The sequence below is a fragment of the Hippopotamus amphibius genome, chromosome 17 (assembly GCF_030028045.1).
Source record: "Hippopotamus amphibius kiboko isolate mHipAmp2 chromosome 17, mHipAmp2.hap2, whole genome shotgun sequence".
Lineage (NCBI taxonomy): Eukaryota > Metazoa > Chordata > Mammalia > Artiodactyla > Hippopotamidae > Hippopotamus > Hippopotamus amphibius.
The window spans coordinates 44,922,030-44,948,090 of NC_080202.1; the positions used below are offsets into that span (position 1 = coordinate 44,922,030).

Sequence of the window (26,061 nt, forward strand, 5' to 3'; positions counted from 1 at the left end):
GAAAGACACAGGGAGGTTCATCTCACCAGTTTTATATTTGCTGCTGCCCGCAGCGATCCCATCACGTTATCCCCTAATCCCCGGAGCCGCCCCCGCCTCCAGCCCTGTGACATCGTAGCCCAGAGGTGGGCTAGTCAGCAAGCAGCACCCCCTCCCCTCCCAGGGGTCCGCCACAACGCCCCCTCCCTTCCCAGCCCTCACACTAGCAGCTGAGGCCCAGTAGCCCGTCCTGCTTTCCCACGATAGAGCTTTCTATGTACAGCCACGTTTATACAGGCACTGCTTCCCCCCCACCCAGCCCTCCACCCCAGCACCTCCCACGGGGGTCCAGACCCCTCCCACCTCCCTCTCGGAGGCAGACACGGGTCCCTCCCAAGACATTACCCAGCACGTACCACCGGACAGCTCCGCAGGCCCCCGGGCGTCTCCCCAGGCCGGGGCTGGGGGCTAAGGGCGAGGGCCCCCGCGGCCCCCCGGAGCACGCACCCTGGGGGCCGGCCCAGGCGGAGGGGGCGGGGGCCGGCCCGGAGGCGGCGCCAGGCCCGGCGCTACTTGACGTTGAACACCATGAGCGGCCGCTCCTCCCGCCGCTGCCAGGGGCTCTTCTTGTCGCCCGCCTCGTCGCCCACCTCCGCCCCCAGCTCGTCCTCTGGGCTGGTGAGCGAGTCGCGCCGCAACTCGCTGGCGCTGCTGCGGGAACTGTCCCCGCGGCTGCGGCCCCGTCCCCGGGGTACCGTGGCCGCCCGGCCCTCGGGCGCCGCCACCTCGTCCAGCAGCGGCGTCAGCGAGTTGTCCTCCGGGGAGCAGAGGCCCGTGCGGCTCTCGCTGCTGCTCGGCTCCGTGTCCTCGCTGAGCGCCAGGCGCGGGGGCGCGGGCGGCGGCGGCGGCGGCGGCGGCGGGGCGGCGGCCGGGGTGCGCTCCCGCTCCTCCCGCAGGGGCCGCCGGCGCGCCGGCCGCGCCTCGTGCACGTCGACGCCCGAGTCCAGGCTGGCATCGGTGCTGCGGCCACCGCCGCCCGCCTGCAGGTCGATGTAGGAGTGGCGCACTTGCGAGTTGGAGCGCCCGTCGAGGGACACGAACCAGGCGCGCGGGTGAGGCTTCACGCCCAGTTCGAGCAGCTTCTTCTCGGTCAGCGCTTGCAGCTCCCCGTTGAGCTGCGCCATGGTCGACTCGTTGAACAGCACCGGGATGGTGACCGAGCCGCTGACCGGCGCCGAGCGCCCGCCCCCCCAGCCCTCGCCGCCGCCGCCGCCCCCGCCGCCCTCGCCCCCCGCGCCCGAGTGGCCCGGCATCAGCTGGCGCTGGGGGTCGGGCTGGGGAAAAGGGCGTGCCGGGCCGGGGGCCGCACCCTCGGGCGGGGCCGGCTCGTCGCCCGCCCCCGTGGCGCCCGCCTCGCCGCCGAGGCGCACGTAGTGCGCGGGGATCACCAGGGTGGGCATGACGTTGCGGTAGACGCTGTCCTTAAGGTGGTCGATGGAGCCGCAGAAGATGAGCTGCCCCGCCTGGCTGAGCGACGGCGGCCGCGCCAGCTGGTCCACCGACTGCGACAGCAGGAAGTCGGGGGTCTTGCTCTCGGCCGCCCCCTTGTGGCCCAGGTAGTGCTCGAAGGGCGGTGGCGGTGAGGGCGGCTCCTGCAGAAAGGCCGCGGTCCCCGGGGGCCCCCGCCGGTACTCCTCCAGGCCTGGCTCCAGCCCGCCGGGACCCTCGACGGAGCGGGCGCCCTTGAGCCCGGCGCCCTCGCCCCCGCGGGCACCCGCAGGCTCGGCGGCCGGGCGGCTGGCGGAGCGTGGCTTGGCACAGAAGAAGTCGTCCCGGGAGGCGGCCAGGTCACGGGAGCTGGAGAAGGCCGAGTGGAGGGGGCCTGGAGGCGGAGCCTCGGGGTCCCCCGACGGGGCGGGCTCCAGGGGTCCCCCACAGATCAGGTGGAGCTGGGACATCGAGGTGGCCTGGTCACGTTTGTTACCATCAGAGGGCCCGGAGAGCTGCAGCTTGCGGTGCTGTTGCCTCGGCTTCAGGCAGCGCCTCCTGGAGACGAGGGGGCAGAGCGGACCGTCAGGAAAAGGTGGGGGCCAGAGCAGCTCCCTAAACCCGAAGTTGGAAGATGGGGGATGGAAATAGTTGGAAGGGTCAGAACAATGCCTGGGACTCAGGAGAAAGGTTGGGGAGCCCAGATGGGTCCTGGGAGAGGTTTGTGGAAAGAGCTTGAGAGTCTGAGGGGTGGGGTGCAGGCAGCAGCTGTGCCCAGTTGGGTCCCCCTCGGGGTAAACTGCACCCCTTGGAAGGTAGCAGGTGCAGTGAGAGCCTGGCAGGAGCACATAAGCCAACCAGGGGCATGTGTGGCCTGAGGTCCGCTGGAAGTGAGGGCTGGGGTGGGAGGAGCAGCTGCAGATGTGTGTCTGGAGGGCCTGGCCTGCAGCACCCGCCTCCTCTCCCCCCACTTCTCTGAAAGCATCGTGGTGTTCTTCCGTCTTTGCATATGTATGTGCAGTGCTTTCCTGTCAGTGCCTTGAGGATCAGAATTGTGTGTTATGCAACTCTGGGGTCTCAAGCACAAGACCAGACCTGGAGCTGGCCTCAGTCAGTGCCTGGGATGAGCGGAGGCTGGGGGACTGGGAGGCAGTAGGAAGGGATGGGGGGGCACTCACCGGCAGTAGTAGATGAGCAGACACAGCAGAATGAGCACCAGCAGGGCCAGGGCTGCCAGGATGGTGAGCAGGAAGATGGTGTGGTAGGTGCCGATGTCCTGGATGCCCGACGTGATGGTGACCAGCCCTGTGCCAGGTAAGGGCGAAGTGTTCCCAGGTGTGGGTGTCCCTCCTGCTGTTCAGGAGTCCAATCTCCCAGCCTCCCTTTCTACCACTGCCCCTGTCCCTGCTGTCCCCCCACTCTCACCAGCCGTGGGGGAGGCCATGGCAGCCGCCCAGTACCCCAGCTGAGGGGAGATGAAGGTCCAGTAGAGCTGCCGGCCTTCCTTCCGGATCACGCCAGTGCCATTGCGCACCCACAGCCCTGGAAGAAGCAGGGGTTTCAGCAAACTCAGTATCCCCCAACTTAAGTCCCTCTTTCTTTCCCCAAACTCTAGCACCTGCACCCCCTTGATGCACTCACCACTCTTGGGGTCGAACCTCCAGGCTGGAATGCTGGTGCCCACAGCAAGGGCACGAGGCTCCGAGGGCACAGGCAGGGACAGGTGAATGGGGCCCGAGAGCGGCACCTCTGTCCCATTACCTGCCAGCAGGTGCACGCTCACAGCAGCCACGGGCATCAGCTCCAGCCAGGAGCCATTGCCTGGGGGAAGGGGACACAAGGACTGAGGGCTAAATCCTGGTGGGGGAACATCCCTTCCATGGCTGGAACCCAGCATACCTGAGCTGGAGGCCTCTGTGCCCAGGAAGGCAGGGAAAGCCCTCATTTCCTGCTGGGTGCTGGCAGGTGTGAGTGAGGCCCAGAGCTGGCTGTAGGTAGAGCTGACTGGCAGGCGGGCAGCCCGGCGCTGGAACTGCACCCAGGGCTGGGAGCGGGCACCTGGATGGAGAGAGGGGCTGCAGTGGCCTCACCAGGGACAAGGAACCCCAGGGACCAGAGCAGAAAACAAGTATCTAAAGAGAAGGGGAGCAAATGGCTCAGGCCACTTGGGAAGGTCAGGGAGGGTGGTGACTTGGGGAGAGAACTGGGCAGACTTAGAATGATAACCTAGAAGGGACATGGACCTGTAATCTTCTGGTCCTGGCTGTGTGAGCCTGAGCAAGTTACTTGCCCTCTCTGAAACACTGTTTCCATATTAATTTATAAAATGACGAGGTTCAGGTCCTCCAATAATTATTGCCTACTTTGTGGCAGGCACTGTGTGAGGTGCTGGGGATACAAAGAGGAATAAGACACAATTCACAATTCCTGCCTTCAAGTTTACAGCCTAGTGCGGCACTGTTCATTATAGTACCCATTAGAACTTTCTGCTGTGGATGGAAATGTTCTGTGTCCTGCTGCCTGTAACAGTACCCACTAGACACACAGGGCTGTTAAGGACTTGACACAGAGCTAGTGTGACTGGGGAACTGCATTTATTTTTAATTCTAAAAAGTTTAATGAAATTTTAATTTATTCAAATTTAAGTAGCCACATGTGGGTACTGCATTTGACAACTTAGGGTGTGTAGGGGGGGTGTGGGTGTCTGTCTGTCTGTCTTGGAGTGGAGGGGATGTACAAACAGCATTCCAATATAATATGGTAAGAGCTAACACTTATTAAGCTTTAAGACACGCTGGGCACTGTTCTAAGCAGGCTGCCTATACTAACCCCTGTAATTACCACAACAGCCCCTGAGGTAGGTGCCTTTATTATCAGCCCCATTTTATTATTTATTTTTTTAAATTTTTTTCTAGCTTGGAGGAAGAAGGAGTATCTGCTTGAGTAGAACTAGAAACTCGACATTATGTAAAAACCTGTAAGGGAAAAGAATCTGAGAGAGAATATATATATGTAACTGAACTGCTATGCTGTATACTTAAAACCTACACTATACTGTAAATCAACTATACTTCAACAAAAAGATTTTTAGCCCCATTTTATAGATGCAGAAATGGAGGCAGGAGAAGTTCAGTAACTTGCCCAAGGTCACTGGAGCCTGATTGAAGCCCAGGCAGTCTGGTGCCAGGGCCCCTCCTCTCACCCACCGTTCAGCCCTGCCTCAGTAGTAAAACAGCAGGGTGCAAGGGGAGCTTGGCCCGCCCAGCTCAGGAATGCCCTGTGGAGCCCTCCAGGGTGAGTAAGACACAGCCAGGAAAGAAAGTGGAAAGGGACTTCCAGGAGGACTGATAGGAGAAAGGCCCAGGGGCACGAGGAGACTTGCTGGTCAGGAGACTGCAGATGACTGTACCAGGCCCTGGAGGGTGCTGCCAGCTTTGTGACAGAGTCTAGGCTTTCTACCAAAAGCAGTGGGAGCCGTGGGAGGGCTTTCAGCTAGGAGGGAACAAAGGGCTCCTTCGCCATTTTTGAAACCTCCAAAGACATCTTAGAAGCCTGTGGTTCAGGATCAGACAGAGGGAAATGAGCAAACAAGAAGAGTAACTAAGGACAAGGGTTCAGGCTAAGAATATAAATTGGGGATGGGAGGCTCCCCCTCCAGAACCCACGGTGGCTGCCTCATACTAGCCAGATGGAGGTTATCCTCTGCCTGGCTTTGTCAACCAGTCTGCACCAGACACCCCTCCTGCATAGCCAGACCAGAGCATCCCTTGCACCCTCACGGTCCCCTTCTGCCCCTGCATCTTGATTCCTCTCCAGTGAAGGTGCCTTTGCTCCCCGCTTCAACTCCCGAGCCCGTGAGTCCTGCAGCTCCCTTCGCCAAATCCTCTCACCCTGCTTTTTTCCCATGTGAGGCTCCTCTCAGTATTGAATGCCCTCCACTCCACTGCCCTGCCTGCTCTGTAGTTACGTCAGGGTTTGCAATGCTCTGTTTGTCTATCTTCCTACTTGTTGGTGAACTCCACAAGGCGAGGAGCCGGTCTGCTTTTCTCTATCATTATCCCCCAGCACCAGACACAATGCCTGGTACAGCACAGGTGCTGCAGAAAGTCCTGACTGGGTGAGACTGAAAGCCTGGGGGGTGGACAAGGGCCACTATGGGATTGCTCTGGGCCTTGCACTTGATAGGTGTTCTATGTCTGTGGAATGACCCTGGCTTCTAACATAGCCAGGCACCCAGCAGACGCACAAGAAATAAGTGTGGATCCAATGAAGATAAGGTGGCAGGAGATGGGAATTCCAATGATAGGAGTAGAGGGAGAACAGAAACCACGAGAAGCCCCAATAACAATAAACATTTATTGACCACCTTCTGTGCTGTTTTTTGCATGCCTGATGATATTTAATCCTTACCTCAATTTGACGATATAGATATTATCAATGTTCACATCTTACAGATGAACAAGCTAAGGCTCAGAGAGGTTAAGTGATTTGTCCAAGGGAACCCAGCTAACATGTGGCAGAGCAGAGCTCCCTATACCCAGCCAGGCAGAGGGAGGAGGCGCTGGTGTGGGTGGAGGGGAGGGGAGTAGAGAAGGGGGGTCTTACCAGGAGAGCCCAAGAGGATGTGCACCAGGTCCTCATAGAGGATGAGGGTGGCCGGCCGCTCCGGGAGCAGGTAGAGGCTGACTGACGCGTACACTGCCAGAGGGGTGGCCTGTCAGCTCCAGAGAAAGCCCCCCTTCCCCTAGGCTGGGCACTCCCATCATCTGAATCCCAGTGACTTCATCCTCCCTCAGCCCCCTCTGTGTACCCCAGCCCAGGCAGCAGCTGCTAGAGAGTCTGCCCCCTCCACTCCCAAGAACTATTTTGGGAAGGGGCTGATGGGGTCAGCTGCTCCCCTCCCCTCCAGCTGCCCCTGCACTCACAGGGCAGCTTGTCAACACGCCAGGGCACAGAGTTGGTGAGGAAGCCAGAGCGGGCAGCAGTGACCAGCACCCAGGTGCCCAAGCGGTAGCTGAGGGGCAGTGTGGCCACGCCCTCCAAGTCCGTGGTGCCAGCGGCCAGCAGCATCCGGTTCCCAAACACATCCACTGAGGCTCGGGCCAAGGGCACCAGCTCCCCGCTCACGTACACCTGCACCTTGATCAGGATCTCTGTGGGCAAGATGGGGTGAGAGGAGTGAGGAGGAGGGAAGGGGCATGAGAGAACTGGGGAGAGCCTCGAGATCTGAGGAGGGGGCTATGGGTTGGGCATGGCTTTGGGGCCCCAGCTAGAAAAGGTATTATAAGAGCCAGCATTTATAGAGCCCTCATTTAAACCTCATATCAGCCTGTGGGGTAGGCGGTACTATTAGCATATTTCATCAAATCTAACACACGCACATTTTGACATTTTAACACTTCTGAACCCAGGCTACACCTATGATTGATGATGTCATAATTATAATCATCAGCATTTTTTTTTTCCTTTTTTACTGGCACATGAAATAATGTCAGTGATATATTAGAGTCGATAAAATATGCTCTTAGCCCATTTGATAGACATGAAAACTGAGGCTCAAAGAGTTTAGATACTTGCACTACAGTTAAGTGGGAGGTCTGGGATCCAAACCTGGGAGGCTATCTCTAGACCCAAATTCTTAACCACTAGACCCTATGGGGCTGGTGTCAGGGAGAGGAGAGGGAAGGAGGGCTGAAAAAGGATGAATAACCGGAGAACCAGCGATCTGCAAGTGGAGAGGAGAGCAGTCAAGATCCACCCATTTGGAAGGGAGGAGGGGGAGTTGGGTCAGAGTTTGGGCTCTCAAGAAAAAACTGAGAAGGGGACACCAGTGGATTGGCCATTCCCATCATTCATCCTCTTCCCAGAATCCTTTGCACAAGACTATTTCCCTTCACCCAACCCCTAAGCCCAAACAAGTACCTCCTGACCCCTCCCCCTCACATGGACTGCCAGCCCCCTCCCAGCTGGTCAGCTAGAGTCAGTCACCATGGCAACGCCCTCATTCCTCCCAGGAGATGGGCAGGGAGCTGGGGCCCTGGCAAGGGGAAGGAGATCTGGGGGGGGCCGACCCAGGCCCAAGGGTAACCAGTGTGGAGGGGGCTGGGAAGAGAAGTCCAAGTCTTTCTTTCCAGCCGCCTCTACCCCTGGCCCCAGGATGATCTGTCTGGCCAGGATGGCCTGCAGGTGTCCTGAGCTCTGACGGGATGACAGGGGAGGCACCAGGCCTTGAGTTGTCCTCATGGATTCTGCAGGCAGCCTCTCTGATGCACAGCACCATCTACCCCTTCCTGCTTGGTGCAGCCCCTCCTCAAGAACATGCCTCACCCCTGCCTTGCTGCTAATAATGGGAGTAGATGTCATGCCTAGAAAGGTACAGAGGCCTCAGTGCAGGGCCCAGGAGGGAGGTGGGGAGAGGGCTGGGTGCTGGACACAAACCTAGGAGAGTCCAGGTACAGAAGGAAGAGCCCAGAGCTGAGGGCAGCAGGGCACAAGGAGGTCAGGGGGCCTCATGGGTGGAGTCTGACGCTCAACAGCGACAGGTGTCTTGTCTCAGGCTTTCAACCAACCCCAGGGCCAGCGCCACGCCTGCCCTTGGCATCCCATCCAGCTGTTCGCCTGAGCCCACCTCGCTCTTGCCTCCCAGGCCAGAGCCCAACTCCAAGGGTGGGTGCACACACTCGAACCTTTCCTGCTTTCTGGTTCTCCTGGGAACTAGCAGCCTCCCCGCACATCCCCCCACCCCGCCCCCCCACCACACACACCCAGCAGGAATTCTGAGAAGCCAGAGGGGCCTGCTGACTCCCTACCCCTACCCCAGGCTAGGAGCAGCTGGATGGAGCAGCTGGGAGGAGAGGACCCAGGAGTCTGGAATATGGTTATTTGAAGGAATGCCTTGGGTTCAAGGGCCAGAGCCTCAGAAAAGGGGAGGGGGCCTAGGGAATAATACAGCGATGGGCAGGTAAGGCCTGAGGAGGCATCAGCGCCAAGCTGGGGAGGGGGTGGGCAGGTGCCTAGCAGAGTCCCTTCCCCCTTCTCCTCAACCTGGGCCCCCAGCCAGTGGTCTAGGAGAACCCCCTCTCCTGGCTCTATTCCAGCCAATTCCCTGGGCCCCCTCTCCTAGGGTGCAAGTCTTAAGGGAAGAAGCTTCCTGAAAAAACAGGACCCCTTCCTACCCATCAAAGCCTCCTCTCCTGCAGAGAGCAGGGAAGACTGAGGCCCGGAAGATCCTTCCCCATTCCTCAAAGCCTGACATTCCATACAGGATCCGCCTGTCCAGGCTTCAACCCTGCCTCATTCCAGGAGGAAATCCGACCCCCTCCCTTCATCCGGACCCCACTTCCCTCATCCAGACCCCCCCACCCCCCACCCCCCCAGCTTTTCCTGTCAGCTCCTTGGTGGAAAGGCGAAGAGTGGAGAGCACCATTTCATGCAGGGATGGAGCTCGGAGGCAGGAGTGAGGAGAACAGAGAAGAGTGGCTGGGGTGGGGGTGGGGGGGCAGGGCTGGAGTGGGTGGAGGCCCCTGAGAACCCAGGCGTCGGTAGGGAGTCATGGTCTAGCTCTCCCACCCTCTCCCGCTGCAGGAGCCGACCCCGCCCCCACCTCACACACCCACCTGGGCCCGTGAGGCGCTGGGAGGGTCTCCTCCACTGCGATGGAGAGGTGAGATGAGGAGGGGGTGACCTGGGGGCGGGCTGGGGACAGGAGTGGCTGGAGGCCTGCTGGACGGGGACCCAGGCCCCTGCCCTCCCAGCCGGCACTGCCCACAGCCAGTTAGCCAGCGCAGCATGGCTCCGCCACCACAGCCCTGCCACGCGCCTTGAGCTGGGAATCACAACGCACCCCCTTTTCCAGACAGCCCCCCAACTGCCGCCCCCCCTCCGTCATGCGCGGATCAGCGTTTCTTTGGTGCACCCCAAATTCTGAACCTGGGGGGCCGGCTGGGGGCTGTCAGGCTCCAGGGCGAAGAACCCCATGCGAGCAGCCAATCCGCCCACCGCCTCACCCACTCCCCCTCTCCCCTCCCCCCTTCAAGCCCAGCTCTAGACGCCCAGCCCCCGTCCGGGCCCAGGGTGGCAGCCGCTGCCTGCGCCCCCACCCAGCCGGGTCGGGAGCGAGGAACCCGCTGGGGGCTGCGGAGCGGGCGCCCTCCCCAGCCCGCCCCTGGGCGGGTGTCTTCGACAGACAATGGCTCAGGCAGCAGCGCCTCGCGGACCAGGAGGGAGAAAAACAAGGCGGGAGGGGGCGGCGGCTCGGAGCCTGAGGACCCCCCGCCCTCCCCCATTGTGCCTCCCCGAGACCCCCGCCCGGCGGTCTCCCTCTCCCTCCCTCCTCCTCCCCGTAAGCGACGACCCCAGGTCGCCTAGCTCCCCCCACCCAAAGCCAGGGAATAGAATACCCCCCAATTCACGAGCGGCGCCGCGAAGAGGGGGCTGGCGGGCGGGGGCCAGATCGGGGGGGGGCGGGGCGCAGGCCCGCGATCACGGCCCCCCCCCCACTCCCCTCCCCGGCCGAGACTCACCCTGCGGGCTGGGGGGCTCCGGCGGCGACTTGCCGGGAGCCCGGGAGGCGCCGCCGAGCAGCAGCCCCAGCAGCGGCAGCAGCCGCGCGAGGACGCTGGGGCCACTCGGCGGCGGCATCGCGGGGCTCGGCCCGGCCCTAGCGGCCCATGGCTCCCTCCCGGTCCCGCTCGGCCGGCCGCGCTCGGCCCCAGCTCTGCGCCGCGCCGCGCCGCGCCGCTCGGGCTCCCGCTCTGGCTGCGGCGGCCGCTCAGCGCGATTGTCTCCGCCCGGAGCCGCCGCCAGCGCCCCCTGCAGGCGGAGCCCTACCCCGCGGGCCTCCGGGCACCGCCCCCTCGCTGCCCGCAGCCCTCCCCGCAGCCCCCGCTGCGCGCCCAGACCCCCAGCTGCTAGGGAGTTTAGCGAATAGGGTCCAATCACCGGGGTTCTCGGAGTTCCAGAGCCCTCGAAATTTGGTGCAAAATTTTGGGAGGGAGAATGACTGTTGCTTACAACACAAAGAAAGAGTTGGTCATGAGTATCTCCAAAAACTGTAAGAACTGCCCAGTTGTCTCCGCGCAAACACCTGCGCCGTGTTGCGGAGGTAGAGCGCAGCCGCCTTGGGAAATCACCCAGTCTGGGTTCTCGTCTGCCTTCTGCCTCTTCTTGAGCCATAAACTAGTTACTTAACCTTCTCCTCCACAGCCTTTCTTTAAAATGAGAGTTGTAATCTCCACCTTGCGGGGTTATTGTTACGATTAAAAGACATGATGATATAAAGGGTCTAGCATGTTCTTGACTGCAGCAGGGGCGCAATAAACGGTGCTATTGTCGGCCCATGCTGAGGTGGGGCTCACCACCGCCCAGGTAGTAGATCCATCGCTAAGCAAACATAATGCTTAGAACCCTACGTTTGAATCCCACACTGGAAGCCTGCCCTGGCCCCAGCCAAGCTCTCTTTCTTCCCAGGTTCTGGTTGTCCTCATCATTCAACTTCTGGGTGATCAGACCCTCATCTAATCTGGTTATCGCGCTCCTGGTTCTCTGGCTTGTCACCTTCTCTTTCTCACAATATGGTGCCTGGAAGGGGACTGGATACTTAGGGCAAGGAACTCCGACCCCCAGAGCTCAGGCTTTTCTCCTGATTAGGTCCCCTGGTTGGGTCTCCTAACATAAGGGCACATTGTTATGAGCTGGTGAACAAAGCCATCTTATTCATTCCTTCCTTCTTCCTTCCTTCCTTCCTTCCTTCCTTCCTTCCTTCCTTCCTTCCTTCCTCTCTCATTTTCTCTCCTCCATTTTTCTTTCCTTCCTTCCTTCTTTCTTTCCTTCCTCTCTCCCCCGTCCTCTCTCCTCCTTCCTTCCTTCCTTTCTCACACTCTCTCCCTCCTTTTCTTTCTTTTTTTCTTTCCCATAAATTTCCATCTATTCAGGCTTCCCAGTCTTATGTAACCAATTTTTTCACAATCTCAACACAGGATTTAGCACTCATTCCTGGTTGGTTTCAACCCAACTTTACAATCTGTCAAGGCTGCCTCGAATCTGCTTCATCACCCATTGTATTGGAGCTGCCTCTCAGCCAGCCGCCATCTGCAGGGTGAAGAGTAGCTTCGTTGAGTCCATTCAAGGGATTCATGACAATACCAGGCAGCCCAAGGATGGAGCTTTGGGACACCCCCACAGAGATCTCCTTCAGCTTTATCAAAATTGTTCAGTTTTCAATCCAAGTCTATCATCCAGCTCACATTTCTGTCTTGTTTATAAGGACAAATGCCAAAAGCTTTGCTGGATCAAGATAAATTGTTTGGGGCCATCCAAGTACAATGGTGAGGGGAAGAGGAAGTTTGGCTGGTGTTCAAGGATCACAGCTTAATCTTTTCCTAAATGGCCACAGTCATCCAACTAGAAACTTGTTCTAGAACTTGCCATGCATGGATGTCAAATTGTTCTCTTTTCAGAATTTACATTTTACCCTTTTGGGTAAAATACAGGCAGCTCTTGTGAGGTAAGTCTGCTCATCATTGGCTTCCCCCAACACTTAGCATCAAGTCCAAAGTCTTCCCTATGGCCACAAGGTGCTTCCTGCCTGCCCCCACCCCTGACCTCATCTAGACCCCTCACCTGCATCCAGCCCAGGGGCCTCCTTTCTTTTACTTGAATATATCAAGCCTGCTCTCACTTCAGGCCTTTTCATTGGCGGCTCTTTCTGTCTAGAACACTTTATTCCCTGCAGCTGCCTGCTCATTCCTTCATCTCTCTGCTCACCTCCTAGAGAGGCCTTCTCTGACCACTCTCCCTAGAAAGTCAGCCTTCACTCAACACCCATTTAATTCGATCACTATCTCCTTATCTTTATTTTGACTTCCAGCATTGACTGCCACTGGCCATACCTTAATTTGTTTATTCTTTACTCCTGGTTGAATGTAAATTCTATGAATGCAGGGACTTTGTTTTGTCCACTGCTCCATCCCAGCACTGGAACAGTACCAGGCCCATGGTAGGTGCTCAACAAATATTTATTGAATTCATGAACCAACAAATCTCTCAGGACTCCAGGAGGACCCTCCCACCTCTACCCACTGACTCCCATCACCACGGTGGGACAGTTGTCTTCCATTCCCAGCCCTTCTATGAGCTCCCTGCCTGTGCCCTTGTTCCTAACTGAAGACTCTTCCCCTTGGTGGGGAAGAAGGAACAGCAAACAGCAGGGTGGCCAGAGAGCAATGACTGCTCTTCTGTCCCTGCTGCAACTCTGCCTTCTTCAGACTGAGGGCTTACTCAGCCTCCCTCTGCCCCTCCTCACTCTGAATACAGCTTTAAGCACCTTCTTTCATGAGAGTGGGGACCGTGTGTTATTTCCCCAAATCTCAGGTCATCTTGAGGTTTTATTCCCTCAGAATCATGGAAAAGGGACTTCCCTGGTGGTCCAGTGGTTAAGAATCCACCTTCCAATGTAGGGAACTTGGGTTCGAACCCTGGCTGGGGAATTAAGATTACACATGCCTTGCGTCCTCTAGAGCCTGCATGCTTCAACTACTGAGCGTGTGCGCTCTGGAGTCTGTGGGCCACAACTAGAGAGAAGCCCACATGCCACAACGAAGAGCCGGTGCACCACAATGAAAGATCCCACCTGCCGTAACTAAGATCCTGCATGCTGCAACTAAGACTTGACACAGCCAAATAAATAAATAAATATTGTATTTTTTAAAAATCATGGAAAAAAATATTGTTTAAAGCCACCCATCAGGGACTCAGCCTGCCTTCTCTGATGCTCCCAACCTTCACCCCACCGAGCCACCCTCAGATACCCCATCCCCCTGCAGTCTCACTTGGAGGCTCTGCCACCCTTTCTCCCTTGTTCCACCCCCGCTCTCTACTCCCCGACACTCCCCAAAGACAGTAATTTGCACCCTTTGCCCTGGCAGAGACCTTCTCTGCCCACATTTCTGCCAGCCTCAGATTCCCCATCCCAAACATCACCTCAGGCCCCCTCTCTTCCACTGACCCTGTGAGGAGGCAGCATTCTGGGGGTTGGGGCTTAACCTCTTTATTAGGCAGCAGGAGAGAGGGTGACCCAGCTCTGATGGGAGGGAGAGGACATCAGGAGGCCTCCATGGAAGAGCTCCAACCGGTGGGTGATCAGAGCTAGAGGGGGGGCACTCGCTGGAGAAGAAGGGACAGAGGGGGCATCACACCCCGCCTTCCTGCTAGGACAGAGATGCATGGGCTCATCACTCCTCTTCACTATCTTCTTCTAAGGGTGGCCGATTCCGCTTGAAGAAGCCTACCTGGAGGTGCACAGGGGCCGGGAACAGGGTGTAAATGTGACCTTTAGTCCCCAGAGCAGCAGTGGAGGATGTATGCTAGAAACCAGCCAGTCATGAGGTCTTTGTCCTGGACCAGCACAGAACACAAACCCCACTATGATCAAATGGAGGCCTTTCCCCATTTAGAGATAATGTGTGTGACCAAAAAAAAATTTAATATTTTGTCTTTTCTTCCCTGAATTGTTCTTAAGTACTGATGATTATGTCTCTATACGACTCAAGCCTGTGATGGTATATATTTGATTGTTATAAGTCTAATGTGTGGTTTTCCCTAAAAGCACTGTGGCTTTCCAGGGTTTGGACACGTGAGCAAGCTTGAGAATGGCTCACATGTTCTCCAGGCACAGAGGAGGCAGTGGCCCACCAGGGCCTCATGAGGAGCGGAAGCAGGGTCTAGATCAGACCTGTGTCTCCCACCTCAGTTGGGGGAAGGACAGAGCAAGGAGAAGGTGAGCTCTGTCCTTCTCAGGGGCCAATGGATTCCTGAAGGCAGGACTCATTCCCTCGGACTCCTGCTCTCGGGGGGAATGGGTCTAAAGGCCTTAGAATTTCAGGTGCCAACCCTCCCAGGGATCCACGCCCCGGAAGAGGTCCTCTGGAGGGTAACATTCTAATAGTGGAGATGCAGATCAGATGGACCCTGGGTCACCTACTTGGGCCACCATCTTTCTCTGCCTCCCTATGGGGTTGCCCCCACCTCCCACCCCCGGGACCCCATCCTCCCTTCACACCTCACCTTCCACATGGCCAGGACCAGGAATGTGAGCAGCAGCAGGCCACCCAGCACGCCTACCAGCACCCACCAGATTGGAAGTTCTCTCTCCTCCAAGACCCGAAGCACTTGCGTCTGCACCTGAAGGGAGACCAGCAGGTCTCCTTAGTCACTGTGACACTTGCCTTTCCCAAAGACTCAAACTTGCGGGCTGGTGACCCCCAGCCAAGCCACCTACCTGTCCCTCTCCTCAGACCCAGGGAGGCCCCGCCCCATCCAGCTGGGCAGGGACACAGGGGAAGACCCCGCGGGAGACCCGCGGGACCCCTTTCCGGCCACCATCCTTCCATACTCACCTTAATATTCCCGCTGGGCAGGCGGAGGGCGGGCACGGCGTAGGGAAGGGAGGAGACGTTGAACCAAGCGTGTGACCACAGCACAAACTGATCCAGGGGCCTCTGGATGGGGTGGCGGTGAAAGCCGTTTACACTAGGCCTATTGGTTGCGGGAGTCCCGACCCCAGACTCCCCTCTGGGGAGATCTGCCCCCTGCCTAATCCAGTCCTCCCCCAAGTAAACTCTGCCCTCCCTCTCTCCCCGCCCCCTGAAGCCCCGCCCACCCCCACCCCCCCACCCCCCCCCCACCCCCCGCCCCGCAACACGCTCATTCCCCGCCTCCAGAGGGCCCCGCCCGCCCACATCCCGGCCCACCTCGTGGAGGCTGGACAGCCACAGGAAGCCCAGCACCGTGACCATGACCCGCTGCCCGCGCGCCATCTCCTGCAGCTCACACTGCACCACAGTGCAGGGCTCCCAGTCGCAGTTCTGAGGGGATGCATCATTGGTTCCCAGCCCCTCCTGACCCATCACCTCCTCACCTAAGACCTAAGACAGAGGGGACTGGGGTGTCAGGGACCTCAGGCCGGGCCTCCCTCTCGGGAAGGGACTCAGATTCAAGCTTGGGACGTTAGCTCTGAATGAGATGGCTCACACAGGCCCAGAGATGCAGGGAGAGGGCAAGAAGAAGTGGGTCAATCATACAGCGATCAATACCCAGGCTTTTTGTAACCCTGCTTTGGCATTTATTCATTTTCTTTAATGTGCTGGAAACCTTAAAATATGCAACTGCCCCTCCCCCCCATCCCTGCCCCAGACACTAGACCAGCACAATCCTTCATATTCACTTGGAGGACTCTGTGGGACCCAGGTGGCCCACACGAGGCCCACATCACACCGCCTTGCCCACCCCTCTCCCTCCCTGCCTCCCATCCTCACGGCCCCTGGGCCCCAGGGAGGCCCCAGCTAGAGTCCACACGGCCTGCTCACCAGAAAAGAGGGCTGCTTCTGCTCTGGCAGGAGTGCCTGTCTTCGATCCCGCTTGTGATGGGCCGGGGAAGGGCTGGGGGTGGGCAGCCTCCAGTCCAGCTGCGGAGGCAAAGAGGCCATCAGGTCCCACACACTCTGCCCAGCCCTCCTAGAGCAGCCCTGGTTGATGGGCTGGGGATTCACCAACAGCTCTTACTTCCACCCAGGCTCTCACCTGGAGGGGGTTGGGAGACGGCTGTGGGGAGCACTGAAGGCCTCCCTGGGGCTGTATATCCAGGATGTAGAGCAGGTCGGAGGGCTGGGACTGGCCGGGGAAGTAGAGGTGGAGGCGGAGGCCATTTACAGCACCGGGGCCATTGTTGTGGAGCTGGCGGGGTGGTGGTGGCAGGATGTTAGGAGGCTCAGTACCTAGGCCAGCCCCTGGGACCCTCCCACCCCAGCCTGGGGCCCAGAGTCTCCTCCGTACCTCATAGGTGTGCTCCACTTTGGGGCCCCAGCTGTCCAAGCTGTTCTCCCTGTTTTCTTCTGCTGCCACCACCAGGGAGGCTGGAAAGGAGTTCCTGCAGGGGCCGGACACTCCCAGAGTGAGCCTGATCCCCTGACTTGCCTGTGGGGGGTTGCCCAGGATCCCCGGAGCCTTAGGGCTGTGCCTGCCAACTCCCTTTTCCATCCCTGGCCTCTCACCCTGTCAGCTGCACGTGGGCCTCTGCCCGAACTGGCACATCCAGCACCACCGTCTCACTGTTTGGATTCTGGCTGTTCTTGCTGTAGGGGAGGGGGACGAGGAGAAACGGGTGAGGGACACCAGCCTAGTGAACATCGGGACTCTCCGGAGCGGGGAGAGAACTTCAGAGGGCTTAGGAAGAGCTAACTCCACAAACAGCATGCCACACTAAAGTTAGACCTGGAAAAGAACTTCCTCTAGGGCCCCAAAACTCTGAAACAAGTCTCTGAGACAGAAAGCGAACAGGGAAGTCTAAAGAGCAGGCATCCCAGAAGACCCTTATGTATGGAGGGCGTCTGAGGGTCTCTGTGTGGAGATCAGACAGGGGAAGGGAGTGCTCTCCAGTCTAGTACCTCCTGATCTGCAGCCGGAAGGACACGTACTCCCCAGCCTCTTCCAGGTTCCCCACACTCACCAACATCGTGATTCCTATCTGAGACACGGGAGGGCCAAAGTCACTGCCCAAATGCCCACCCGGAATGTGGCCTCGAGTCCTCGTCCTCCGAGGTCACCATTATTATCTTCATTTTGTTCAGAAGCCCACTCAGAGAGGGTGTCACTCACCCAAGAACACACAGCTAGGGAGTGGGGGGACCAGGATTCTGGCCTGGAGCCATCTGACTCCAAGCCCAGCCTCTAAAACCCAGCTGTCCACGAACCCCTGGTGGAGGAGACCCAGCACCCAGGACTGGGCGGCCTCACCTGGGCGTTCCTCTTCATGGGGTTGCCCAGCTCACACAGAACCACCTTGGTCTCATTCTCCTTCTTCTGGTTACAGATGAGCCTCTCAAAGCCCTTCAGGGAGGCAGTGCCGAGAAAGAAGATGGTTACAGAGCATCCCATATATATTTAAAAGAAATACATATGGAAAGTCAGGGAGGGGACGATGCCAGGTTGGGGAGGAGGGCTTCGCAGGGTGGGAGTTCACATTCCTCTTTATGTATTACTTTAGCACCTTATTCTTTTTAATGATTTTTTGGGGGAAATAAAACCCACAAAACATTACATGGAGTATAACCCCATTATTATAAACTACGTCAATAAAATAAATAAATAAATAAACACCTATGTAAGTGTTGATGTTGAGAAAAAAGACTGGAAGGAAATTCACCAAATGTTAGCAGAGGTTCCAGTTCACGTTTATTTCCTGAGTCATATTTGGTTTGGGTTTTATAATTGAGCTCTTGAATTTCATGCCATTAGCAAATACTCCTCTTCCAAATTAAAAGGGAAAAAAAATCACAGCTTTTAAAGGAAAGCATAGAGAAGTGGGAGCTCTCAGGTGGGAGATGAGAATCAAGGTTCCTGCATCTCCCAGGTCCCCGACAATGCCCCCTGGGTGGGGGCCTCACCTCGATGTTGCTGAGGGCCCGCATGTAGTGGGCTCCTGGCGGCATGTGCACAGCCAGCTCGGCCTCGTAGGCTCCTTCACCCTCATTGGCCGCATCCATCTGCAGCTCCAGCATGTTATCAGCTCCAATTAGGAGTGGGGAGCCCATCCTGCAGCGAGAAGGGAGCAAAGCTGAGGAGGCTGGGTCCAAGCCCAGGGTCTGGGAGGAAGAGAGGGGCTGAGGACAGAGTATCAGAACCCAGGTGGGGAGGGGGTGTCATCCGGGTAGACAGGGCCAGGGTTGGGTAGGGTGGGCAGTCTCCTCACACGTTGGCACTGAGCTGGAGCTGTGGTATACACAGGTCATCTTCCCCACAGTCCAGAACGATGCGGGTCTAGAGGGGGCACATAAGGTGTGTGGGTAAGTTTGGGGCTCACATCAGGGCTTAGGGAGTTGGAAGGTCTGAGAAGGAAAAGGAGGCTGGAGATGACATCAGAGCTTTGGGGTTTGCATCAGGGTTTGGGATGATGTCGCGCTTTGATGATGACATCAAGGTTTACGGGTTTATATCAGAGTTTAGAGGTGATGTCAACATTTGGGGTTTACGTGAGGGTTTAGGGGATATTGAGATTTGGGGGGTTTTCATTAGGGTTTAGAGTAACATCAAAGAGTAGAGGTGACATCCAGGTTTGGGGGTTCACAATATGATTTGGACTTTAACCCTAACCCTGACTTTCTGGCAGGGGTCCTCCACTTCCCTTCCCTGCACCTGGCCACCCCTACCTGCTCCTGGATGTGGGTGTCTCCATGCAGCACGAGAGCAGGGGCTACTCCATCCTTCTCAGGCTGCAGGGACACATTGAAGCTGAGCAGGATGGGGCTCAGCTTGTCCCGGAAGTCAGCCTCATCCTAGGGAGGGGGCAAGAGTCAGGTTGTCTTTCTACCATGTACCCTAGCACGTGTGTCCCATTGACCACCCCCTGCAGCGCCCAGCCCAATGCCCCAGGGCTGAGTGAACAGGCTCTGCACACCCAGCCCTGCCCATTCCCAGCCTGGTCGTACTCGGAGGAAGGCCGTGGTGTTGTGGCAGATGGGGCTGTGCCTCCCGCCCAGATCCAGGTCCAGGATGGTGCCTGCCTGTTGAGAGGCCAGCAGTAGCACCCGCCGGCCCTGGCGGGGCTTCTGCCGGTCCAGCTGCAGCTCGGCATTTACGCCTGGCGGGGCAAGCAGGGAGTGTCAGGGTCCCCCTGGCAAGCCTCCAGGGGAGCCCAGGCCCACCTCCCTCCTGTCCCCATGGTGCCACTCACGCAGCTTCTTGGGAATGTTGTGCCCAGTGGCTCCCACACACACCTGGATGTTAAAGCTGCAAAGATGTGAATGGGGCTCAGGGGCTAGGGTCCCCACACTGAGGTCCCCAACCGTGTCTGGCCCATGCGCTCCGTCTCCTCACCAGCTCACTGGGGCCTCGGTCTGGGGCAGGACACAATTCTTCACAGCAGGATTCAGGGAATCTTGCACCAGCAGCTGGACAGTGGCCATCACCACCGGCTGAGCCCTGGTGGGATGTAGGAGGCTTGCCTTTGTGGCCCCTCCTGGCCTACTCTCCTCTGATGGTGTGGGTCCTCCCCCATCCCACCCCTGGAGCCAGTGCTCACCTGTACACAACAACCTTGTCGGCCCCATAAGCTCCCACCAGCAGGTCTGTAGACACGGTGGGAAGGAGGGGAGGGGTCAAAATTGTTAGAGAGGATATGAAGTCCTCATCTCATCTTCCCAGGGGTTCCCCACACTACCACCCCCATAGGAGGTTTGCTCTGGCCCCCAGCCCCACAGACAGGTCAGAGCTCTCAGTGTGGCACGAGGTCAGGTTCAAGACTCTGGCTGTGTCTCTCAGCATCTCCAGCTAATGCCCAAGGGCCCTTCCTGTCTAGCTGGAGGCAGTCCAGGGGCACCTGGGTATCCATTGTCATCGATGTCTGTGGCACCTCGAAGGGAGAAGCCGAAGCCAGAGCCTGTGGGGAAGGGGCTGTCCAGGACCTGGGAGGGGTGTGAGTTAAGTCCCTCACTCTGACCCAGGAACACCAACACTTGGCCTCGACCGCTGGGACCCCCATAGGGGGCGGCCACTGCAACATCTGAAAGGAGCAATAGAAAGGGAGTGGCTGTTATCTAGTCTCTCCAGATGGCCCTGTAAGACTTTCCTGAGCTCCTTCTCTGGGCAGACCCCAGGGGACCAGGAGAGGAATGCAGAGGTCCCGGTCAAAGAAGCAGCTGCCCCGCCCTCCAGGAGTTTACAATTGGGGGAGAGAGAGACCCATCAGGTCTGATTATTGTAAAAACAGTAACAGCCCTCACTGTGTATTGAGGAAAATATACTGACCTGATTTCACTTAATCCTAAAAGTTAGGCATTATCATTCTCATTTTAGATGAGAAAATAGAGTCCCAGAAGATTAAGTAACCAAGACCTATTAAATATTTGCTCGCTCTTCACCTGGGGGTCTTCATCTCATTCCATTCCTACCATGCAGATCCAGAGTCACACCATGGGCTTGTCATCACTAATAACTTTTAAGATCATGCTTGAAAATTTAATCATCATAATCTAATTAACCTGTAAGAATTCTTTGCATGTGATAGCAATTAACATCTTTGATATATATGTTGTAATTGTCTTTCCTTTGTCTTCTGACTTTATGGTATGTTTTCTACGTGGTTTTTTTCTCTTAAAAATCTTTATGCATTTTTCTGACCGAGGTACACAGAATTCACCACTCAGACCACAGTCTTGTCCTCGGGCCCTGGGCCTCCACTGTCTCCTGATCTTTGGCTTCCTTATCTCTTCACTTATTTTCTGATCATTCGATCACCCTCATGGTATCCTCGGCCATCCTGCTCCCTTGCCAGTCCTGGGCAAGCCTGGCCAGACCCCACCATATCGAGCACCAGGAATTCCTGACCTCCAGCCTTCACTGGCTCCCGCTGCCCTCAGGTTAAATGCATGCTCATGGTTGTAGCTGTAAACCCCTCTGCAGCAAGTGGGGCTCCTCTCTTCCCTTACCGTTGTAGCCATCCTGGTTGAGGTCGCCCAGTGGCGCAATGGCTGACCCAAATCTCCCATAGAGCTGTGTGCCAGTCAGCAGGAGGCTGGGGGGCCCCATCGAGTGGGGGCCTCGAGTCTGCAGGAACAAGTACACGCGCCCCACCTCGGCCAGCTTGCGGTCAGCACGGCTCTCCATGTACAGTGGTGCGCCCACCAAGAGGTCATGCCTCCTGCAGACCCGACGGGTGGTTACATGGGGTGGGCTAGGGGGATGCAGTGGGCCAGAGCCAAATCTTGCCCATCTTCGCCCTCCCGCCCTCCTCGGGGGTCACTTGGGAGTGAGGGCTAAGACAGGAGGAGATGCAGGGCAGTCTATGCCTCTGGTAATCTGGGACCCAACTGGGTAGGGGTGGGCGCGCCCTGCTTCTCACCCATCCCCGTTGACGTCAGTGACGGCCACTGAGTGCCCGAAATACGAAGCCATCTGCAGGAAGATGGGGCACACCTTAATTTCAGTCCCTGCACCCTCTCTTGGACTTTGCCCCACCATGTCCCACGGAATATTCTAGGGTCTCAATCCTCCAGCCTTGGCCACACCCACTGGGCCCCAGGCCCCACCTGCTCCCCGTGCAGCCGGTGCAGCCTCTGGTGGTATGAGCCCAAAATTTCCACCTGCGAGGACAACACACAGGAGCGCGTCATTGTCGCCCCCGCCGCAGAAGGGCAGGAGGTTTAGGTGAGGTGTCAGGCTGAAAAGTGAAGTCAGTGGCTTCGGGACACTGAGTGATGGGCTGAGGGCACTCACCGCTCCCAGGGTCCAGCTCCAGTTGGGGGCACCGAAGACATACTCTGGGGAAAGCCGGGCCCAACGAGTGAGGTGCCTGTAACTTCTACCCACCTCCCGCCCGCCATTCCGCATCCCAGGGAGATTCCGGTGGGGGTCCTGGAGGTGCTCCTTTCTGGGCTGGGCTCCCCAACCCCGCCCTTAAGTGAATTTCTTGCCTGTAGTGTTGGGATTCCCGTCGAAGTTGCCCACAGCCACCGAGTACCCTGAAGACACAGCACGAATTAGTCTTTCTGGGAGGGTGGAGCAGGGAGGGGGCCGAGAGAGAGTAGAGGAGACCATCCAGTCCAAACCCTCCATTGTGTAGAGAGGAAAATCGAGGCCACCAAGACCTGCCCTAGGCCGCGAAGCGAATCCTGGGCGGGATGTCGAGGTGGGGCGTATGGGAGCTGGGCGGTCTGCAGAGGGTGGGGAGGGGGAGCTGCAGAGGGTAGGGGCGCCTTAGCGCTGGGGCTGGCCAGCCAGGGTTGGCAAGGGGGCGTTCCCGCAGGGGCAGGACCTGGCCGGCGGGGACAGAGTGCTGGGAAGCCTCCGAGGGAGGTGCCAGGTTTACCCCGGTAGCCGTCGAAGTACTCCACGTGGCTGTAGTCGAAGGTGAACTGCTGGGTGGACACGTGCCACAAGAGGGTGCCCGGGCGGTAACTCGAGATGATATCAGCAATTGGAGCCCGCGCCAGAAGACCTAGGGAGCGAGGGACAGCTGGCGTGGAGGCCAGACGCCTGGGGTCTACCCAGGCCGAGAGAAGGGAGGGAAGTGTACGGATGGGCACGTACCTAAGAAATAGTAGCCGCCAGGAGCCCCAAGCACCAGCTCCCCAGCCTGAAAGGGAAGCCCTGGAGGTGAGAGGGGGTCCTGTTTGGGAGCCGCCCCCACGCCTTTTACGCTCTCTACTCGCCTGAGTGACGGCGGAGCTGAAGCCGGCCTCGCAGTAGCGCTTGTCTCCCGCTAGAGGAGGCAAGAAGTAAGCGTCTGTGAACCGGCAGGCCCTGGGCCTGCGCGCGGCCGGGCGGCGGAGTCGTGCGGGGGCGGGGCCACGGGGCAATACGGGGGCGTGGCCTTGAATCTGCGCGGGGTAGGGGGAGTGCGGGGTGGAGCCGCGAGCTGGGCCACTGGGAGATGCCAGACTGAGAGCAGGGTTTGGGGGAGCGGGAGGGAGGGAAGGGTCAGATTAAGGGCGGGGCCAAATGGCCGCGAGTGGACGGAGCCAGAACGGAGAGCGGCGCTCACAAAACTTATTTCTCTTGTGAACCCCGCTCATGATGTTGTCTCGGCAGGGAGAGTACTCCGCGCGGCCTCCGTTCTGCAGCTGAGCCAAGAAGCAGCCACCTACGGGCGTCTTCTCAGCCTCATCGGCCTTCTCTAGGACGTTCCAGTGCAGCCAGGGAGCGCAGGCCTGAAGCAGGGCCACAGGAGAGTGGGGAAGGGGCGGGACTCGGGTTCCCCCACGCCACGTGTCCCCGCCCTCTGTCTGCTCCCTGAGCCGTGTCCCGCAGCGCCCACCACAACGTTGTCGCTCCAACTAACGACCGACGCCCCTAGTCCTTGCCGGGCCTTGAAGGTTTGGAAAGTTTGGGTGCCTACGCTTCGCGTCTCATCATCTGGAGGGCACAAGAAGGGGTGCGGTGCTGAAGGCCAGCTGTCCGCGCTCCCTGTAGCCCCTTCCTTTCCCTCCTTGTGCTACACTCACTGAGGTCGAAGGTCAGCGAGATACACTGGCTGCCCTCGGCCTTCCAGGGGCACAGGAAAACGCCGCCGGTCTCCTCCTGGCTGCGACCCAGGGTCCGCGGGGCGCCCACCACGATGGACACGCTGCATAAGAAAGCTGGGTGAGCGCTGCGCGGATTCCGGGGTACCCCATGCCCCAGTGCCCGCACTGGGAGCGCTACCTGGAAGGGCAATGTGCATTGGGGGTCACTGGATCATCTTTCCTCAGTGAGACCTCACAGACCATAGAGGCCAATCTTTTCATTTTATGGTCAGTGAAACTGACTCCCAGCGAGGGGAATCACGTGCCCACAGTAACCCGCGGAATTAAGGGTAAAGCTGAGACTATAACCATTTGGTTCGATTTGAACACCAGGGGTTTGATATCCTTGCTAAAAGAGACTTTCTAAACTCTGTACAGCATCTACATTCCCCAGCACCTGCCACCAAAAGCCAGCCAGGGGTTTACATGCACCCTTGTTACGTCTGTCTGAACTATTATCAGATCCCTTCCTGAGAGAGGTTTAATGGCGAAGAGTCAAGCTAGTGGGCACCTCTAAAGTGGGTGGTGGGGTGCTGACATCTCTGAGGACTCTAGTAGATCTAGGTTTAAATCACAGCTCTATCATATATAGAGGGTGGACAATACCAACCAATAAATGCTGTCAGAAGTAAATGAAATAAACATATGAGGAACATTCAGCACAGAGCCAGCCAAATAATACATAGTGAGTGCTCAAAAAATGCTATAATTTTTTTTTCTAGTGTGCAGGATGCTTATTAAGTAGTGCCCATGAGACCAGTATCTGTGGAAAGGAGGGGAAAGAAGCATGAGTGGGCAGAGGAGGGAGTTGAGTTGAGATTCAGGCCCAATAACAGCCATGGGCCAATGCCCTCAGAACTCTGGAGCTGGAAGGACCCTTCAGAACTGTCTGAAGGTGAGGTGAGAGAGCCAGACCCTTAACCGCTCCACACTTCTCATTGATCAGTCATTGTTCCTGGGCCACATTTGGAAGTGGAGTTTTGGGGGAGATGGCTCTCTTCAGCAGAGGAAATTCCCCAAGGGGCTGATCCTTGAAGGCCATCTGCCATTGCCACTCCCCAAAGCTGGACATTAGTGTCTACCTCAGTAAGTAACTAGCTTATAAAGAGGAAGAGCCAGGACTCTATCTTAGCAGTCTGATCCATCCCAACCATGAATGCTCTATTGCTTCTTTTCAAATATCTATAATTTTGATGGGGATGAGGGGATTGGACTAGAAAAGCAAGGTGGGGGTGGATAGGCAATTTCATAGTCCTGCAAGTCAATTTAAGACATGTGCTCCTCTGTATTTCAAAAGGATGAGAGTGGAGTGGGTCATAAAACTGACCCTTGGGGAAAAAATAAGGCATCAACTTTTGTCTTGCCTTTGTCCTTGTTCTGCTCAGCTCCCCAGTAGTGACTCTCTTTGACACCCTCACCTGAGCTAGTCCCTCCCAGTATTCCTAACAAGAACTCAGCCCAAACAGAGCCTAGAAATCACTTTGCTCAACCACTATCACAAATGGGGAAACTTGAGACCCACAGAAGCAGTGATGGTGGGGCAGTCCCCCAGGGCTCACCTCCCATGGCTGTCCTTGTAGAAGTCCAATGAAAACCCGAAGTGGCTGCCATTGGGGCCTGTGTAGAAGGTGAGCCTCACTGGGTCCAGGTTCAAGGCCCAGGTTGGAGGTGCAGCACCGGGTCCCAAGAGCAGCTGCACCCACTCCAGAAGCCAGAGGGCATGAAGTGGACACAAAGCTCTGGCCATCTTCCTTCTCCCACAGCCTCCTAGGCAGGAATGGGTTAGCTCTTTCCTCTTCCTTTTAGTTCCACCACAGGAAGTCTCTTCTTATCAAACTGAAACCCACTTGCTGAGTAGTAGGCAGAGTAAAGGACTGTAGGTCCTGGACCCATATGTTTTCTAGGATTGCCAGGAAGGCGGTGAGGCCACTCTGGGGGTGGATGCTTATGGCTGAAAGCCAACTCCTCCCTTTTCTTGAGAGTATTTTTATCATCAAGTCCTGTTCGTTCTGCCTTTCAACTATGTGTCTTGAATCTTCACCCCATTTCCACTACCACCATGCTAGTCTAAGCCACCCTTACTTCCTGCCTGGGATAGTGCAATCGTGAACCAACTGGTCTGCACACCTCCACTCTAGCCCACAGTCCTACAGTTTCTCCTCCCCCCACACAGCTGCCTGCGCTGCCAAGGGACATTGTGACTTGGTCAGAGGTGGGGGAAGGAGTGAGGAAGCTCCTGCCCCCTGATAAGACCTGAGGCTGCTGTATCATTTTGGATGAGGCACTTATCCACTTCCTCCTTCTAGGGCCTTTGGCAGCTTTACTCAGCCATATTGGTACAACAGCTTCCTCACTCTTCCTCCCTCTGGGGCCAAGTTTTAATGTGCCCACAGCAATGCAACCAGTGCTGGGGGAGGGGTGGTGAATGGATCTTGGCTGAAGGTGAAGAGATGGGGATAAAGGGGAGTCATTCCAGGGTGTTCTGGCTCACAGGCTCTGAGACTTGCACCAGCTGTTCAGTTGAAGGCAGACCTCACTCCTT

General features: G+C 57.5%; 2 protein-coding genes across 5 annotated transcripts; both read right to left on the reverse strand.

The window, feature by feature from the left end:
* Positions 1 to 322: 322 nt before the first annotated feature.
* On the reverse strand, positions 323 to 10,213 carry FAM171A2 (family with sequence similarity 171 member A2). Of its 2 annotated transcripts, XM_057715756.1 has the most exons (8): positions 9,990 to 10,213; positions 6,393 to 6,620; positions 6,073 to 6,165; positions 3,367 to 3,525; positions 3,109 to 3,288; positions 2,893 to 3,009; positions 2,646 to 2,772; positions 323 to 2,025 (listed from the first exon to the last, which is right to left on the reverse strand). In XM_057715756.1, the coding sequence occupies exons 1-8, from the start codon at positions 10,105 to 10,107 to the stop codon at positions 549 to 551; spliced, it is 2,499 nt and encodes an 832-aa protein (XP_057571739.1). In that variant the 5' UTR covers positions 10,108 to 10,213; the 3' UTR covers positions 323 to 548. The 2 variants fall into 2 exon arrangements, with proteins under 2 accessions (XP_057571739.1, XP_057571740.1); XM_057715757.1 differs by having other exon boundaries at positions 3,109 to 3,525; positions 9,990 to 10,205.
* A 190-nt stretch (positions 10,214 to 10,403) lies between these two features.
* On the reverse strand, positions 10,404 to 25,266 carry ITGA2B (integrin subunit alpha 2b). Of its 3 annotated transcripts, none has more exons than XM_057715759.1 (30): positions 25,079 to 25,266; positions 23,460 to 23,581; positions 23,273 to 23,370; positions 23,000 to 23,165; positions 22,668 to 22,717; positions 22,546 to 22,591; positions 22,325 to 22,453; positions 21,930 to 21,977; positions 21,733 to 21,776; positions 21,546 to 21,599; positions 21,359 to 21,411; positions 20,946 to 21,157; positions 19,838 to 20,020; positions 19,541 to 19,586; positions 19,336 to 19,440; positions 19,193 to 19,248; positions 18,948 to 19,099; positions 18,669 to 18,794; positions 18,212 to 18,279; positions 17,907 to 18,054; positions 17,257 to 17,349; positions 16,908 to 16,987; positions 16,515 to 16,595; positions 16,297 to 16,390; positions 16,045 to 16,197; positions 15,831 to 15,929; positions 15,216 to 15,329; positions 14,862 to 14,963; positions 14,530 to 14,646; positions 10,404 to 13,754 (listed from the first exon to the last, which is right to left on the reverse strand). In XM_057715759.1, the coding sequence occupies exons 1-30, from the start codon at positions 25,264 to 25,266 to the stop codon at positions 13,698 to 13,700; spliced, it is 3,084 nt and encodes a 1,027-aa protein (XP_057571742.1). In that variant the 3' UTR covers positions 10,404 to 13,697. The 3 variants fall into 3 exon arrangements, with proteins under 3 accessions (XP_057571742.1, XP_057571744.1, XP_057571743.1); XM_057715761.1 differs by having other exon boundaries at positions 15,216 to 15,389; XM_057715760.1 differs by lacking the exon at positions 10,404 to 13,754 and adding an exon at positions 13,758 to 13,860.
* Between the last annotated feature and the right edge of the window lie 795 nt (positions 25,267 to 26,061).

Excerpts from the sequence above, each read along its gene's own strand:
- FAM171A2 (XM_057715757.1), bottom strand. The coding sequence starts at position 10,107 with ATGCCGCCGCCGAGTGGCCCCAGCGTCCTCGCGCGGCTGCTGCCGCTG. Across the intron at positions 6,621-9,989 it reads GGAGCCCCCCAGCCCGCAGG|AGATCCTGATCAAGGTGCAG; the intron begins GTGAGTCTCGGC and ends TCTTGCCCACAG. Across the intron at positions 2,026-2,645 it reads CTGCTCATCTACTACTGCCG|GAGGCGCTGCCTGAAGCCGA; the intron begins GTGAGTGCCCCC and ends CCTCGTCTCCAG.
- ITGA2B (XM_057715761.1), bottom strand. The coding sequence starts at position 25,266 with ATGGCCAGAGCTTTGTGTCCACTTCATGCCCTCTGGCTTCTGGAGTGG. Across the intron at positions 19,100-19,192 it reads CAACATTCCCAAGAAGCTGC|GCGTAAATGCCGAGCTGCAG; the intron begins GTGAGTGGCACC and ends TTGCCCCGCCAG. Across the intron at positions 17,350-17,906 it reads GGGCCCTCAGCAACATCGAG|GGCTTTGAGAGGCTCATCTG; the intron begins GTGAGGCCCCCA and ends GCCTCCCTGAAG.